This window comes from Perna viridis, chromosome 9 (genome assembly GCF_037379345.1).
Source record: "Perna viridis isolate PV_CMFRI_1.1 ecotype Kerala chromosome 9, ASM3737934v1, whole genome shotgun sequence".
NCBI lineage: Eukaryota > Metazoa > Mollusca > Bivalvia > Mytilida > Mytilidae > Perna > Perna viridis.
The window spans coordinates 32,764,973-32,779,863 of NC_142453.1; the positions used below are offsets into that span (position 1 = coordinate 32,764,973).

The 14,891-nt window shown below is 33.1% G+C and overlaps 3 protein-coding genes across 8 annotated transcripts in view; 1 reads left to right on the plus strand and 2 right to left on the minus strand.

Moving 5' to 3' along the window:
- LOC148607874 (uncharacterized) overlaps nucleotides 1-4,939 on the plus strand; it is a 28,010-nt gene extending 23,071 nt beyond the window's left edge. For all 4 annotated transcript variants that reach the window (XM_088546554.1, XM_088546553.1, XM_088546551.1 and 1 more), the window contains one exon: nucleotides 732-4,939. In XM_088546554.1, the coding sequence (XP_088402680.1) occupies nucleotides 732-914 (183 nt within the window). In that variant the 3' untranslated portion in view covers nucleotides 915-4,939. The remainder of the gene's footprint in view (nucleotides 1-731) is intronic.
- Nucleotides 4,158-12,904, minus strand: LOC148607875 (uncharacterized). 2 transcript variants are annotated; one of them, XM_088546577.1, is made up of 9 exons: nucleotides 12,150-12,904; nucleotides 10,776-10,926; nucleotides 10,272-10,393; nucleotides 9,608-9,730; nucleotides 9,032-9,135; nucleotides 8,536-8,608; nucleotides 5,610-5,671; nucleotides 5,250-5,303; nucleotides 4,158-4,738 (listed from the first exon to the last, which is right to left on the minus strand). In XM_088546577.1, exons 1-9 carry the CDS (start codon nucleotides 12,205-12,207, stop codon nucleotides 4,646-4,648), a joined length of 840 nt encoding a protein of 279 aa, XP_088402703.1. In that variant the 5' UTR covers nucleotides 12,208-12,904; the 3' UTR covers nucleotides 4,158-4,645. The 2 variants fall into 2 exon arrangements, with proteins under 2 accessions (XP_088402703.1, XP_088402704.1); XM_088546578.1 differs by lacking the exon at nucleotides 9,608-9,730.
- A 142-nt stretch (nucleotides 12,905-13,046) lies between these two features.
- The window catches only part of LOC148607876 (uncharacterized), a 184,396-nt gene continuing 182,551 nt past the window's right edge, over nucleotides 13,047-14,891 (minus strand). For both annotated transcript variants that reach the window (XM_088546580.1, XM_088546579.1), the window contains exon 9: nucleotides 13,047-13,745. In XM_088546580.1, the coding sequence (XP_088402706.1) occupies nucleotides 13,653-13,745 (93 nt within the window). In that variant the 3' untranslated portion in view covers nucleotides 13,047-13,652. The remainder of the gene's footprint in view (nucleotides 13,746-14,891) is intronic.

Below are 14,891 nucleotides of genomic sequence, written 5' to 3' on the forward strand. Positions count from 1 at the left end.
ATGTTCAGAAACCGTGTAATTGGTGCAAATCAGTTACCACATGTAGCAGACGACATGTATTCCACTGAATCGACACTTAGTAGTCTTGTTTAAGAATATTAAAGATAATTTCATCCCCTGTGCAGAAAATGCCAAATTAAAATGCCTATCATTGGTATGCACCAAAATTAAACATGCACATTTTAAGAGCATCCCCCATATTGTCTTAATTTATGGTATTCATGGAAGGTCTAGCACTATCTCGTAAACATTTTAGTCCCTTGTGAAGTATCTATATAAATGATGGAAGGTTTCATCAATGTAGGTTACTACATTCTCAAATGAAATTTCACAGTAATATAGGTCATGCATGATCTTCTCTAATTTCAGTCCTTTATCATTCTTGAGTGGTCTGGCTTAATGGAAGAGGTAGATATAATAAACCTCTTTCAAATGGCCTGCTGGAGGTTTGAAGTGTCTTGAAAGGCTGTTTACAACATTTACACTATAATATAATCTACAATTAACTGCTATAGAAAACAGCTGACACATTTTTGTGTAATTTTTGAAGTAGACTCCTTAGTTCTTCTGCAAAGTCATTGGAACATGTCCAGTAAAAATTTGTTTGAACACTTTTTTTTCTTTCTTTTTTTTTTAATGGAAAAAGTTATGTACTTTCTGGAGGGTCTTTTCTTGTGTGTCTGCTTGTTGATTTTGAAATATTTTTCCCTAATATTTTATTTTTTTTTTAGACTTCTCCTTCAGCTGACACAGAAATGGAGTTTTTGACCGCTGGAGACAATGTAGATCATAACAATTTATCACCGTTCAATATAACAGGAGGTTTTGAGGATGGTGTCTCACCATCTGCATCTGATTTGGACAATTTAGAAGAAGAGGCACCATTGTCTGCCCCATTTGAATTTACTAAGTAATGAATATTTTTTTTATCATACATCTTGGATAGGTAAGAATCTGAATTTTGTCATAATACAAATGTCGAACAATTCACTAACATTTTAAACAAAGATACTAAGGATAAAATTGTTTCCTCTATGATCAGATTTATTTACTAAGAACAGTCACAGTCAAGTAGGAACATTACTTACTTATTGATAGTGTAGTTATTGCTTAAGGAAAAGATACTTCAAATTATCCTAAAAATATGTCTTTTTTGCCCTGCATTCAGTATGAAATCAGTTCTTGTGTATAGTTATGAACTTTTGTTTTAAAATTAGTTGCTCTCATTTTCATGCTGTAATCCAATAGCTGACAAAGTAATTTTGTTTGTCATCCCATGACATTTTTATACAATTGCAAAAATTTGTTTAAGTCTGATAATTGTATCATTTTGTCACAGTTATTGTCATTGGAGTCTGTTAATAAATAAAGCTATTTTCACTTGAGTCAAGCTTTTCTAATCTTATTGAAATTTTAAAACTTTGGGGACTTTTAACTCCTGGGGACATGTCAGAGGGCTATATATTATTTTGACATTTTTGCCCCACCATATTTGGAATTAATGGGGAAAATTGGTGGTGTGATTAGAATTGAAAGGAAAAGATCATTGTTGATCTGAATTTTAGGTTTCCCTTTGAAAATCTGTTTTAAAAATATTTACAGGATCAGCTTTTTTTCAGATCTCAGATATTTCTTTTGGTTTTCCAGTTAGAAGAGGTGGCCACATCCCAAAAAGTTGATTTTTTTATGTTTGGTCCAATTATGAAATTTTTTATAGAATTTCAAATTTTATGACAGTTTGTGTCCAAACCAATTGTTGTGCCCATAATGAACTGTAGGGCCATATGTTTGAGTGTGTTGTTTCCACATTTGCCCCAAGTGAACATAGTTTGATATGCTGTTGGCGTATCATGCTACGCTCAGCAAAGCTCTTTATTTTTTTTTTTTTTCATTTAAATTTAAGGAATGTATTTTTAATTTCTACAATTCTGAATGATTTTCTAAGCCAAAACAGCAGTTTTAAATAATTTAAGAAATAACTTTACCTTAGTATTGATTTTAACTTTGTCCTGGTGACATTTTAAATTAAACCACTTTTGTGGTCATTTTAAACAATTGCTGATGTGTTTTATTCATGTAAATATTAGATATGGCAGCTATTAGACAGGAAACATTGTCATTTTATTATATTATTGTAATACACTTGTCCATTCTAGCTTGAGTTATTTTCATTTACTTAATGAGTATGTGTTTGAAATGAAAAAAAAAAAAAACACTTTACATTATTGTCAGTGACTCTCCATTACTTGTAAATGCATTGCCCAATGCTCTAAAGAACTAAATTAAATGCTGTTTCTTTTATATGTTTATCAAACTGTGACCACATTTAACTTGAATGTAAATCTTGACATAAGATTGAATTTTTTCATGTGCAGCATATTTGTGAATTAAAAAATTATTGCAATGATTTTTTCATTATCATGATAATAATAAAATTCATGTTATTTGAGTTTTAAAAATTACTGTTGTAGGTAAAATTGCAAAATTGTAAATCATGCTTTAGACTAACACAACAAAATCCCAATAATGGATGCCTTTAATAATTTCTGATTATACAGTGTTTGGTAGATTAAATAATAGTTGGATACTTTTGACTCCATTTCTACAATCTAACATATAAATCAGTAAAATAAACTAAAGCAGTGAAACCTGTCTAAATTGGACTTAGATTTGTTACAATTTATACAGGTGTCCCATTTACCAAGGTACAAAATTTTCAAAAGTACCTGGTTTTGTTGGGTTTTCAGATCATTCAAGTTTGAGTTTAGACAGATGTTCAGGTCATTAAACCTTCTGTTTAGACATGTTTCACTGAACTTTCATTTTACTGGTACATATAAATTTTTTCCACATTATACATGCATATCATCTTCTCGATATGTCAACTGAGATCAATAATTTACCATTCTCCATTTAATCCAGATCATTTGTTTGAAGCTGAGGTTTTATGAATTTTATCAAAACTATAGTGAGAACTGCTCAAATTATTTGTTAAGTATGTTTATTTTTTAGTGAATCAAATTTAACTTTTAGGGTTTGTTTTTTTTTGCTATTGAATTTTTAACGTACAATGTCAGCACTAGCACTATTTGTCCCTTCTGTTACAAGGAAGGGGATATAAAAATGAAGTTATGAATAATTGGTTATGACAGTTAAATTAGTACTGTAGTATGTTATATCAGAATACCAGGGATATTTGTTTAAAGTTCAATGTTTTACTTTACCACATACTGTTTCAATAGTATTTAGACAAATTGTTTATTATTCTGTTCAAGTAAAGCACAGATGATTCATTTAATTTTCTTGTGGGGAAAGCCACAATTCACACACGTGGGCTGGAAACTTTTTTTTTACATAGGGTTAATACAAATTACTTTTCGCAAGGGCAAAATGTAGGCCAGAATATATTTTCACTCCAGATGCTAGCCAAATCAATTTTAGGTACCAGTATTATTTTTCAAAAAAAAAACATGTCTCCATCCCCTAATAAAATGAACTGTGCCTTATAAAAGAACAAATAGTGTTAAATAAATAGTGCTTTACTACATTTTCATAGTCTTTATTCACTAGAATACATTGCACTATTTCTATTTTATCATTCATAGATCCTAGAACATTTTAAAGTTTTTGTTGTATGTATATGTATCAATATATTTGTTAGAGATTTATTTGTTAAGTAGCACTCCAGCTAAGAATCATGCAAAATATGATTCATGGGTAAAAAGCCTACATATTTTAATTTTTGATATTTTGTTTGAAATGTCATAGTAAACAGAAAATAACATGTGGTTTTTCATATTACCCGTACTCTTAGGAGATAAAAATTATATAGAATGCACTGTAGATTTCAAAATTAAGGGAGATAACTCTGTAAATGATGCTCAATTCAATAGAAACTAATGGATTTTCAATGTTGATTATCTCCTAAGAGCAGGCAGATTTGAATAAATAATTACTCATTTCATAGTATAGGCCAATAAAGCAACTTAATTACAAAAATAAAAATATGTAGCCTTTTTTGGGGTGTATCACATTTTTCAGATTTTGTATGATTCTTACAAAGACAGCTACTTAAGTTGTTGTAAATATGAATGAGATGCTTATGTATAGAATCATATAGCATTAAAACTAATACTTCATATAATGTAGAAAAACACTTGGTTGTATAAATTTTATTTTGATCTGTTGATATACAAAGTTATCATCTAGGGATGGATCTTGAGAATTTGTAAAAGGGTGGGGGTTCAGACTATTATTTGCACATAATTTACACAATTTTCAACAAAAGGTGAGCCTGACACTTGGCACAACTCCTCCACAACTTAGATAAACCACTTTCATCTGCATAGCTATGATAGTTATAGTTACGAAAAAAAAAAAAATTCCAACTATATACTCCTAAGTTCTTTTGGGAAACAACCATTTAAAATGAGAGAGTTTTTTAGGTTTCATTTTTTGTATTATTTTATCTATGTTAATTTACTTGTCACTTCAAGCTTTTTGTAGAATACCTTTTGTTGGTTTGACTTTTTAAAAAGAATTTTTGAAACATATTGTATTACAATTGATCACCTCTCTAAATATTGAATGGTTGGTCCCTCGTGACTAAAGCTTTTCAGTGTGTGTCCTGTTACTTCAGGTAATATTATTTAGCTGTCCATCCTCCATCCATGGTCAGACTGGACCCTGTCATCTGGCTAGCTGCATCAGAACAGACAAATTCCACTAACTTCGCTATCTGGAATTTAAAAAAAAGATAACATAGGCAAGAAACTATGACAGAATTAAAAAGCAGTGTATAATAACTGAAAGAAAAGGCAGAGATCACTTAAATCAACAGTGCTATTGGAACTCAGTGACAAACTAGGAGCAAGGTCCAAGAACACTGTCCCTTTGCAATTAATGAAAATGGAAGTAATTAAACACAACTTGTAATGTATTGTTATTTTTTAAAACATTTTTTTTTGGCAATTATACACAAGTCTTACTTTTCCAATAATGAATAATAAATGCATAATAACTGTCCCCTCTGCGTCAGCTCCAAGAGTTATCTTAATACACACAAACTTTTATGTATTTGAAACATACTTTACCTGATCAACCCCTACATTTACCGGCGTTGGATGTATTTGAAACATACTTTACCTGATTGACCCCTACATTTACCGGCGTTGGATATATTTGAAACATATTTTACCTGATCAACCCCTACATGTACCGGCGTTAGATGTATTTGAAACATATTTTACCTGGTGAACTCCTACAGATGTAAGCGTAGGTTGTACGTGTTGCAGGTTCTTTTTCTAAAATTAAACAAGAACAAATGTTGAAAGATGAACAAAACCTCCAACCCTGACGCCATACGCATGTATTGCAAATGAACTTGTAAATTTTATCAAATATATCTACCTGTTTTTTTCATAACGATAAAAATACTCGAGATGAACGAAATTGGAACTAATTGTTTGAATTTGAAAACAAGAAACTGAGCGAAATCTTGCCCTTAAAATGTCTCTGTAACTTGTAAAAAAAACTTCTCAATACAAGATTATACACACGTATATACCGTAGCCTACATTTCTAAGGCCATATTGTTACGCAGTACTCACGTAAGCCTCTTCATAACTACACCCCTCTGCTTTAGCTCTGGCCTCCACTTGCCGTTTGGAGACTGTATTCAAATAAATAAGTTGTTTTAATACAGCAAATATTCTAAAGACCAAGGTATAACAAAACATTGAGTCGTTATTTCTCCAGTAATGCTAGAGGTTGCAGTGGCAGAACCAGGTATCCATTATGTAAATTTAATTGGAAGGTTGTAGACTTCCAATCAAAATGGAATTCAACCCTCGGAACCCTCCCTGAATTTGCCACTGGTTTAGCTGTTTCTGAATGGGTTGAGGATTATAATTTCATTCTCTTGAGTGTATTTACAGCATGATGTTATTAGATATATGCAATATAGGTACATTGTCCAAAATTATTGAAGATATATGATGAGGCGACGGAACGGGTAGGAAATGCGAGGCTCGCTATTTCCCCCGTTCCAAGCCGAATACACATATCTTCAATAATTTTCGACAATGTACCTATATTGTTTTTATCCTGTTATATTAATAGTTTTGTGCGTGTGTACACTTTTAAAATATTTTTTTTAATATGCACATCCCCTGAGGAGCCCCGATCGTTAAACCCAACGAAAAAATTAATACGCATAGCGCATGACTCAGTAAACATTGAAATTCAATCCGCACCATATAATCCGTCAAAGCTGTTTGAAGACAATAAGCAATGTATCAAAATTTATTTAATTCCAGGAGACAAATAAGTAAAATGAACAATAAATACAAATATTTTGAATGTTGTAAAGTCGATTTTAAGAACATTAAAGTTTTGAATTTCGCGAGGAACGTGGAAGCTGACTTGTTTCTGTTTGGTATATTGGAAGTCGTCTGCAAACTGATAATGAATCAAATCTGAACGAGATTTGGGATTTGCCATATACATGACGGTGAAAAAAATACAAACAAAATCATTATTTTGTTTACATAAAATCTTTTATTTTATTCAAGTGGAAACGAAACAAAACAGCAAAAAAAAAAAGATTAACCGGATAAGCAATCGCAATTTGTTTATATCGTATTTATGGTGGCGGCCATGATTAATTTACGCATACCAGAAAAAAGTAGTTCCGCCGATCACGTGAGTGGGAGGAGCCAGAAGTCGATAACCTGGTAATGTACGGATACAGCAAAAAAATAACCGTATACCTTTATTCGTTTAACAAATAACCTCATTGCAGGATAAATACTGGTACATGCTGCACAGTTTCAAAAAGAGAAAGCAATTTCAGTGGCATGGTTATGTTCCTTATGAAATGTCTGGCGCCTACGTGTAAGCACTCTCCAAGGGTAAATTTTCCTTTCATAGATAATTCAATACAATACTCGTGACACAAAAGCTAAAGGTATAAATCTTCTATAGAATGAGTTTAGATTTACGCATTCCCCTTGCGTCATATTGGGAACATATTGATATACCTCTGTCCGTCTGTTTACTTTGGTTATAAGGTTTTGTTTTGAACTAACTCCTAGTTTTAATGTTTTAGGAAGTTTGTAAGTCGTTTATATGTGGCTTGAATATGAGCATATCATTAGGACTTTATTGATATAATATTTACTATTTTTAATGGCATTTGAATTGGGTCGTTTTATTCCACAAAAGGTATATAACGTTTCCGAATACCATCTCCTATAGCAACTATGAAAGAAAGATTTTTTGTGGGTATATGTTCAATGATTATGGGCAATTTATCTATCAATATTTGCAGTTCATGACGGTAAGTGTTCAGGATTTTGCGTTGGTTTGTATAGAAAGGGTTAAATTAATCAATTTAGAAAACTATGCATTACCAAAAATCTACGCTTTCTGTATTCCTCCAATAATCATTTAAAAGATTTCTCGTAGCTATGATTCGTTTAGAAAATTTTAAAGCATATTGTATGTATTTCAGTTAAACAAATTAAAAATATCAATGCCATCTCTTTGGTGATATGAACACAGAACTATGCCATTTCAGAAATAATACTTTATCAATATTTACTGCTTTTAAAGTGCAGACATTACATTTGTCTAGAAATAAATTGTTTTTGTGAAGTTAAAACAATGCCTTTTTAGTTCATTTGGATCAAATGTCCCAATGAGCTTATGCCATTACTTCCGACGACCATAAACGTTTCACATTTTGCTAAACTACATGAAAACCCCTTGACAAATTTTGACCAAATATGAAAGAAATGATGAGCTTCTACAAAAGATTTATTTTTGTTCCATTTAATTAAACCAGATGAACACTAGAGGATATCTAAGCTTCCTATTTGTTTATTTTCATAGATCATCTCCTCTGAAACAACAGCTGCAAATGTTTTTTAAACTTGACAGGCTGAATGACTATAATGCCTCTACAAACGATCCCCTGTTGTGTGGCTCAGCGGTTGGTCACTCAAATTTGCCATGTAACCCTATGGGAAAACACATTTTAGCCAATGGTAACCACACTTGGCCTAAATAATAACAGGAACAACTTCAACATAATATAAAATTTTTGTTTCCGCTTGATTAAACAAGATGACCACCGAAGGTTATTAAAGCTTTTGATTGGCCAATTTTCAAAGATCGACTGACTCCCATGAAACAACTGTTGCCAATGATTTGAAACCTGATATGCTTAATGACCTCCAATCCCTCTACAAATAATTCCCTTTTAGTGTGGCCCAACTGGCTCAGGAGTGGCTGCGGCCAATCTCAGGTTACCATTAAAACCCTTTGTTTTTGCCTATGTCTGCCTTGTCGTGACTCGGATGGTTCAGTAGATTGCATGGATGATGTAAGAATAGAGAACTCTCTAAACCTCATTTTCAAATGATCAAATGATATGACCACAGGATTTCAAAATCTATAGGTGGGTGACATAGGATCTTCAGAGCCTCATGTCTTGTTTGTAAAAAAGTTTTATAACATGAACATGTTACTTACTTATAGTATCTACGATGCCTGGACATATTGAATTGCAGGTAATACCAGAACTTGCAGTTTCTAAGGCAACAACCTATACAAAACAAATATGAGCATTCATAGTAATGAAGGTGGTATACATTTTGATCATAGGTTTTGTAACTAGATCAGTGGTGAAGTTCTTATTATTTTATTTTCACACTGGGGTCTTCTAAAACGCATCGCCTTTGTGTGTGTGTATTGACAAAACACCAAACTCAAGCCAGTAAACACTGAAGGTTTGATAACTGAAAAAAGTCTGTAGTTCAGTTCTATCAGAGGCAATGTGGTCGGGTAACAAGTTAACTGGACCTTAAGATAAGGTAAGATAAGGTCAACATATCTATAAATCCTAGCTCAGCAAATGTGAAAGTACCATACGTCGACTGCGACTCTGCAATTTTATCTATATTTTCATAACTCCGGCCCCTCCTAATAATTTACATTTTTTCACATATAAAACATAACTTATATTTACCTTAGTCAGACCCACTAATCCATGTTTAGCAGAAACATAGGCAGCCTTGTTTGGACTGGCTACCAGACCATGAACAGAGGAAATGTTGATAATTCTTCCCCAACCTAGTGATGCAAGTTTTCAAGAATCTTTAATAATTCAATTAATCAGTGGTTTTGGACAGTGTTGTTGGCTTTTTTGGTTCGGAGTAAGCATGTGTGAAGGCTGTGTAGTGTTTTTGGTCAACCATTTCATTAATTTGTAATATAGGGCATTATTCCTTCAGCACCTGCGTATGGAGTTTTCATATCACAACTCATACGTTATGCCAGAGCTTGTCAGAGCTTGCCATAACTACACAATGATTATTAGAACATTGAAATAAAATAATGACAGGGTTGTATCCAGAACTGAAAGTGATTTTTTGGTCAAAATATTGCACAAAATAAGCAATATTTATGTCTAACCCGATGATCCCTATCCTGGATCCGCGGCTGCATATTTCTTATTATGACAGCCTTGCACATCTAATTAAACCGGTCAAATATACAAATAAGTTCAGTGACATTTGTCCAAATACCAGTTTTGAAATCGTACCTGTCTCTCTCATACTTGGAAGAAATCGCTGTGTCAGCAAAAATGGCGATGTTAGCATAATACTAATAATTTCATTCCATTTAGATTCCGGGAAGGCTTCAACTGGGCATATGTGCTGGATGCCTAAACAGTTCGAAATATTCAAAAAGAGTGTTCACTGAATTCATCTATGATTCGCTTTTACACCAAAGACACAATCGTTTGCATGATAATGAACGTATGTGAAGCACCAAATTACTCAAAATTATTTATATTTCAAGGCCTCGAAAAATCAATTTCAGCAGCCCTTCAATTAGTTCTAGAGTTTAATAATGGACCATTTTATTTAAGATCTACACAGATATTTCTGGACTTCCACGAGTCGTTTAGAACCTCAATGAGGTCATTTAAACGAAAAGTGGAGGTCCAGAAATAAAAGCCTGGCTCCTGCAATTGAAACTATGTACTGGCACATTCACAGATATGACATTTACATATTGCCGATTAAGCATGTTATACAAACCATCTTCGCTTGCCGATGTTACGGAAGGGAAGGGATCAGGAATAATCCTTAGCTATTGAAGATTGTAATTATGGTTCATGATCAATCATCCTTGGAACTATAGTATTATATTGCTTGTTTGTTTTATTTTAAATGCAGTATAATAGTAAAAAGAAAATTCACCTGCATTGTTGACTAGTATATTTATACCATTGGGGAATATACTAAACACGTTATCACATAGACTAGCGTTCCCTTCTGTAGTAGACAAATCGTCACCGAAATAGTGCACTTGGGTTCCAAATCTGCAACCGAATAATCTCAAGTAATTCTCAAATAGAAGACAGAAACACATGATCAGAAAACCTGCATGATCTGATGTTAAAACATGTTCAACAATGGTTGTTTTATTGTAGCATCGTTTTGTTCCTATTTTCAATATTGTATTTAAACTGCAATGTAAGCCGCATATATGTAAAAAAAAAATTAGTTATGTCACAGCGTGAGTACTGTATCTATAAAGATCCAGACATTTATCAAAATGGGGCCAAGTTTTTCACTATGATTTGTTACTGTTTGCCCAAATAACAAACTTAGCTTGGCATGTAGAGGTTGCAAACATCCGACTCCTCCCTGGATCCGTCACTGACAGCATGACACCTTTTATTTCTATACCCATATACATACCTTTTTAAGTCACCTATAATTTCAGCCACTGAATCAGGCTCCCCAAATCCATTTACGATCACATGACATCCGAGTCTGGCAAGATTTTTTATTATACCAAGACCTATTCCACTGGTACTACCAGTTACCAAAGCAACCTTTCCTTCCAGTTCTCATATAATAAATGACATACCGGTTAATGCATAGACTTACTGGGTAATTGTTTAAGATGATTAAGAAAGATTGATTGATTGATTATTGTGATTTAACGCCCGAGTAACCATATTTCAGCTATATTCAGACGATGAACATGAAATAGATGATAAAATGAACATGAAATGATAATGATGATGAAATGGAACATTGGATGGGACACAAGGATAATAGGGTCGACAAATATTGATTGCCAGTAGAAAAAGGAAGGGATGGGTCGGATCGGGTCGGGCAATTTAGCCTCCTGTGGCAAAGGTTCCTACTCCTATCGAATACTAAGAAATAATATACATATTACTACTGGAAAGCAAAATAAATTTTCATTGTGATTATTTCGTTCGTGAGACTATGCAGCCGGACTACTATAAGCAACTCGTTTGATTGCTGCTGGAAGCAAATTGTACCTATAACTCGTTAAGTTCAGTATAAAAACAATATGAGGCGGGAATTATAAGATAGTTGGTTTGTTTGTTTGTTTGGGTTTAACGCCCGAGCAGCAATATTTCAGCTATATTCAGGCGATGAACATGAAGTGGATGATAAAATGAACATGAAATGATTATGAAATGAAAAATGGGATGAGACACAAGACTAATGGGGTCGTCAAATTTTGCTTTTGTTGCTTTGTGTGTATGCTTTTAGTTGCTTTGTGTTCTTTGTTGTATATGTCTGTTTTCCATGTCTGGTCTTTGTCCTCGGATTGCATTCTTTTGATTACTGCTATAACCTTGGTTCCCTTGATTACTCTTTCAGTTACCTTGGAATTTTTTACTTTGTTGTCGGGGCCTTCGAGAGCTTACTTTGATAAAGGTGTGTTTACTCTTATTGAAGGGTGTCTTCTGACTGTTCCAACATTTTAACATTTCATATTCCGGTCATTCCCACATGGACAGAACAAAAGATGTTAGTGTTGTTAGATTTATAGGAAAAACTTTAAAAATCTATGTACACTCTGATTTGGAATTAAAAGTATATATTAAAGATGTTAGAAAATAATAAAAAAAATGTTAAAAATCTTGATTTTTCACAAACTCTATCCCAACAATATGTCTTCCTCGATTCGTTCAGTTTTTAATTCTATTTAAACTCCCTAACCTGAAATCTCGGATCCACCACTGCATATCTACTTGTCCAGTTTCCTACCAGAATGCTATTTGTTGAAACCCACATTTACATTCTTACCTCGAGAAGACAAGTTGTCTAGTCGTTGTGGAGAAGGAAAATCGGATGTTTCAGACATCGTTACTTACGTCTAAAGGTGTTTGTGTGTACCGTAAGCGATGTGTCTTATCTACACTTAGGTACATCTGCATGTTTAAATTGCATGACAAACTTAATATGATAATTTATCTGACTGTAAATTTAATAAATGTTTCGAAGTGCTCAGTTCGATACGACCACAGAGGTGGCACCATGAACAGTTCGAGGAAACATGGACATGTACACAGTTCAAGCAGATACAGCTTTGATGTTTGATTGCGATTAGACATTTGACACAGAACTATGTTTTGACCTGAATCGAAAAGGCCTCTGATTCCTAAATAGTTTCAGTCAAAATGTCCAAATCAATTCCAACTACAGCACTTTGTGGTACAATTTTGAAGAGTTCCTTTTCAGTTTACTTATCATATTGATTACAAGTTATCATATAGACATCAGGAACAGGAAAATGATTGTTTCATTGATTGTCCCATTTTGGCCCCTAATGCCTAATGACCAAGTCACAACCCCCAAAAAATTCAAGTTTTCCTTTCGTTGTATGACGCTTTGTATATTGTTCCATTAAAAAAAATCCATTTATTTCTAGTGAACTTATTGTCCGTACTTCAGAAAAATGCTTGATTCTGGACCCTCACTTCAAACGGTTCAAACTTAAATCCCCATAATCAATCCGAGTATGACCTTTGTGGTATTTTATAAATCAATGCGGTACAAAATCATAAACATCTGTAAACTTAAATGCATGTTTGGACCTCTAATTCAATTGTGTGCTTGAATAGACTTTGAAAGTTGGGAAAATCACTGTTGGACTGTTATTTTGGTTTAAGTCTTGCAAAATATTTTACTTTATTTATGAAATGTAACTTTTTATAGTTTTTATTTTCTCATCACATGTTACATAGATACAAAGATAATCATTAATGCATGCAATTAAATTTTTGAATTTGCAGGATATTCTCCAATATACATACTAGTATAGGGGCATAATTATAATGATAAGACATTCATTGATTTTGAATTGATATATAACGTAGGTTGAAAAGTCCATGTAAAAAAAAACAGGAATGGTTAATAAATCTTCATCTTCTGATAGTACCAGTAGAAGATGTAAGAAAGTGGGTAACAACATCATTTGTAGATATTGTGGTTCTCTAGTTTATTTTACAAAACAAGGAAAATCATGTGGGAATACAAACATTCTAAAATAAGTCACAAGTTTAAAGGTATGAAGAAAAACTTTTTAGGAGTAGCAGCCGAGGGTGATTCACGTTAGGATAAAAAAAATAGTAATTATAACCATTTTTGGAATGATATAGACAGAAAAAAATTATTATATCTTTGATGCAGTTTGTTGGTTTAGATTTTTGTAGAATTCTATTAAAATTTGATAACCCCTTAAATATCAAATGGTTGGTCCCTCGAGACGAATAGTATTCCGCCTATTTCCTGTTACTTTAGGTCCTATTATCTAGCTGTCCATCCTCCATCCATGGTTAGACTGGACCCTGTCATCTGGCTTGCTGCATCAGAACACACAAACTCTACAAACTTTGCTACCTAAAATTGAAATATAGAATGCAAATTAAAACCTTAATGGACAAAAACCTGAGACAGAACTAAAAACTGAAAGAAAAAGCTGAAAATTCTTAATCAAATGGGCTACTTGGACTCGATGAACTAGACGCAAGGTACAAAAACACTTATTCAGTTTGCTTTCTCTATATAACTATTTAAATAGAAGTAATGAAATTCGAATTTAATGAACAACTACTTTAAATATATGTGTATTAAAAATACTAAATTCTTTCCTTTTCTACATCCAGTTCTTATCCATGATTCATAACAAATCCATTGAATTAAACCTTTTCAGATTATCCTTGTGTAAGTACCTAAATACATCCGTGTGTGGTGTTATTCATAGACACAAACTATTTAATCAATGAGAGGGCCTTGGATTTGAAAACTATTTCACCTGACCAACCCCCTACAGGTGGGAAGTTAAGATGAACCAGAATCGTTTTTTTTTTTTTCAGATTAACCCCTACAGATGTGAGTGTTGTGTCTATTGTAACAATATTTTGCCTGATCTCAACTTTTACAGATGAAAGTGTAGGAATCATATTTATCTGATCAACCCCTACAGGTGTTGGTGTATGGTATTCTGTAATCATATTTATCTGAACAAGTACTAAAGGTGTGAATGTATGGTGTGCTGTAATCATATTCTATCTGATCAAGTCCTAAAGGTGTGAATGTATGGTGTGTTGTAATCATATTTATCTGATCAAATCCTAAAGGTGTGAATGTATGGTGTGCTGTAATCATATTCATCTGATCAAGTCCTAAAGGTGTGGGTGTATGGTATGCTGTAGTCATATTTCATCTGATCAAGCCCTAAAGGTGTGGGTGTATGGTGTACTGCAATCATATTTATCTGATCAAGTCCTTAAGGTATGGGTATATGGTGTGCTGTAACCATATTTTTAGTTGATCAACCCATAAATGTGTGAATGTATGATGTGCTGGAAACATTTGTACCTGATCAACCCCTGCAGGTGTGAGTGTAGGGTGTGCTGGAACCATATTCAACCCTTACAGGTGCATGAATTAAATATATTGGAATCATATTCTACCTGATAAACTCTTACAGGTGCGAGGGTTGGATGTATTTGAATTAAATTTTACCTGATCAACCCTTACAGG

Bases quoted from the DNA above. Each gene is read 5' to 3' on its own strand.
- LOC148607875 (XM_088546577.1), bottom strand. From the start codon at position 12,207: ATGTCTGAAACATCCGATTTTCCTTCTCCACAACGACTAGACAACTTG. The intron at 10,927-12,149 runs GTAAGAATGTAA...TTATTATATGAG, and splicing joins AGACAACTTGTCTTCTCGAG to AACTGGAAGGAAAGGTTGCT. The intron at 4,739-5,249 runs GTAAAATATGTT...TTTAAATTCCAG, and splicing joins CATCTGTAGGAGTTCACCAG to ATAGCGAAGTTAGTGGAATT.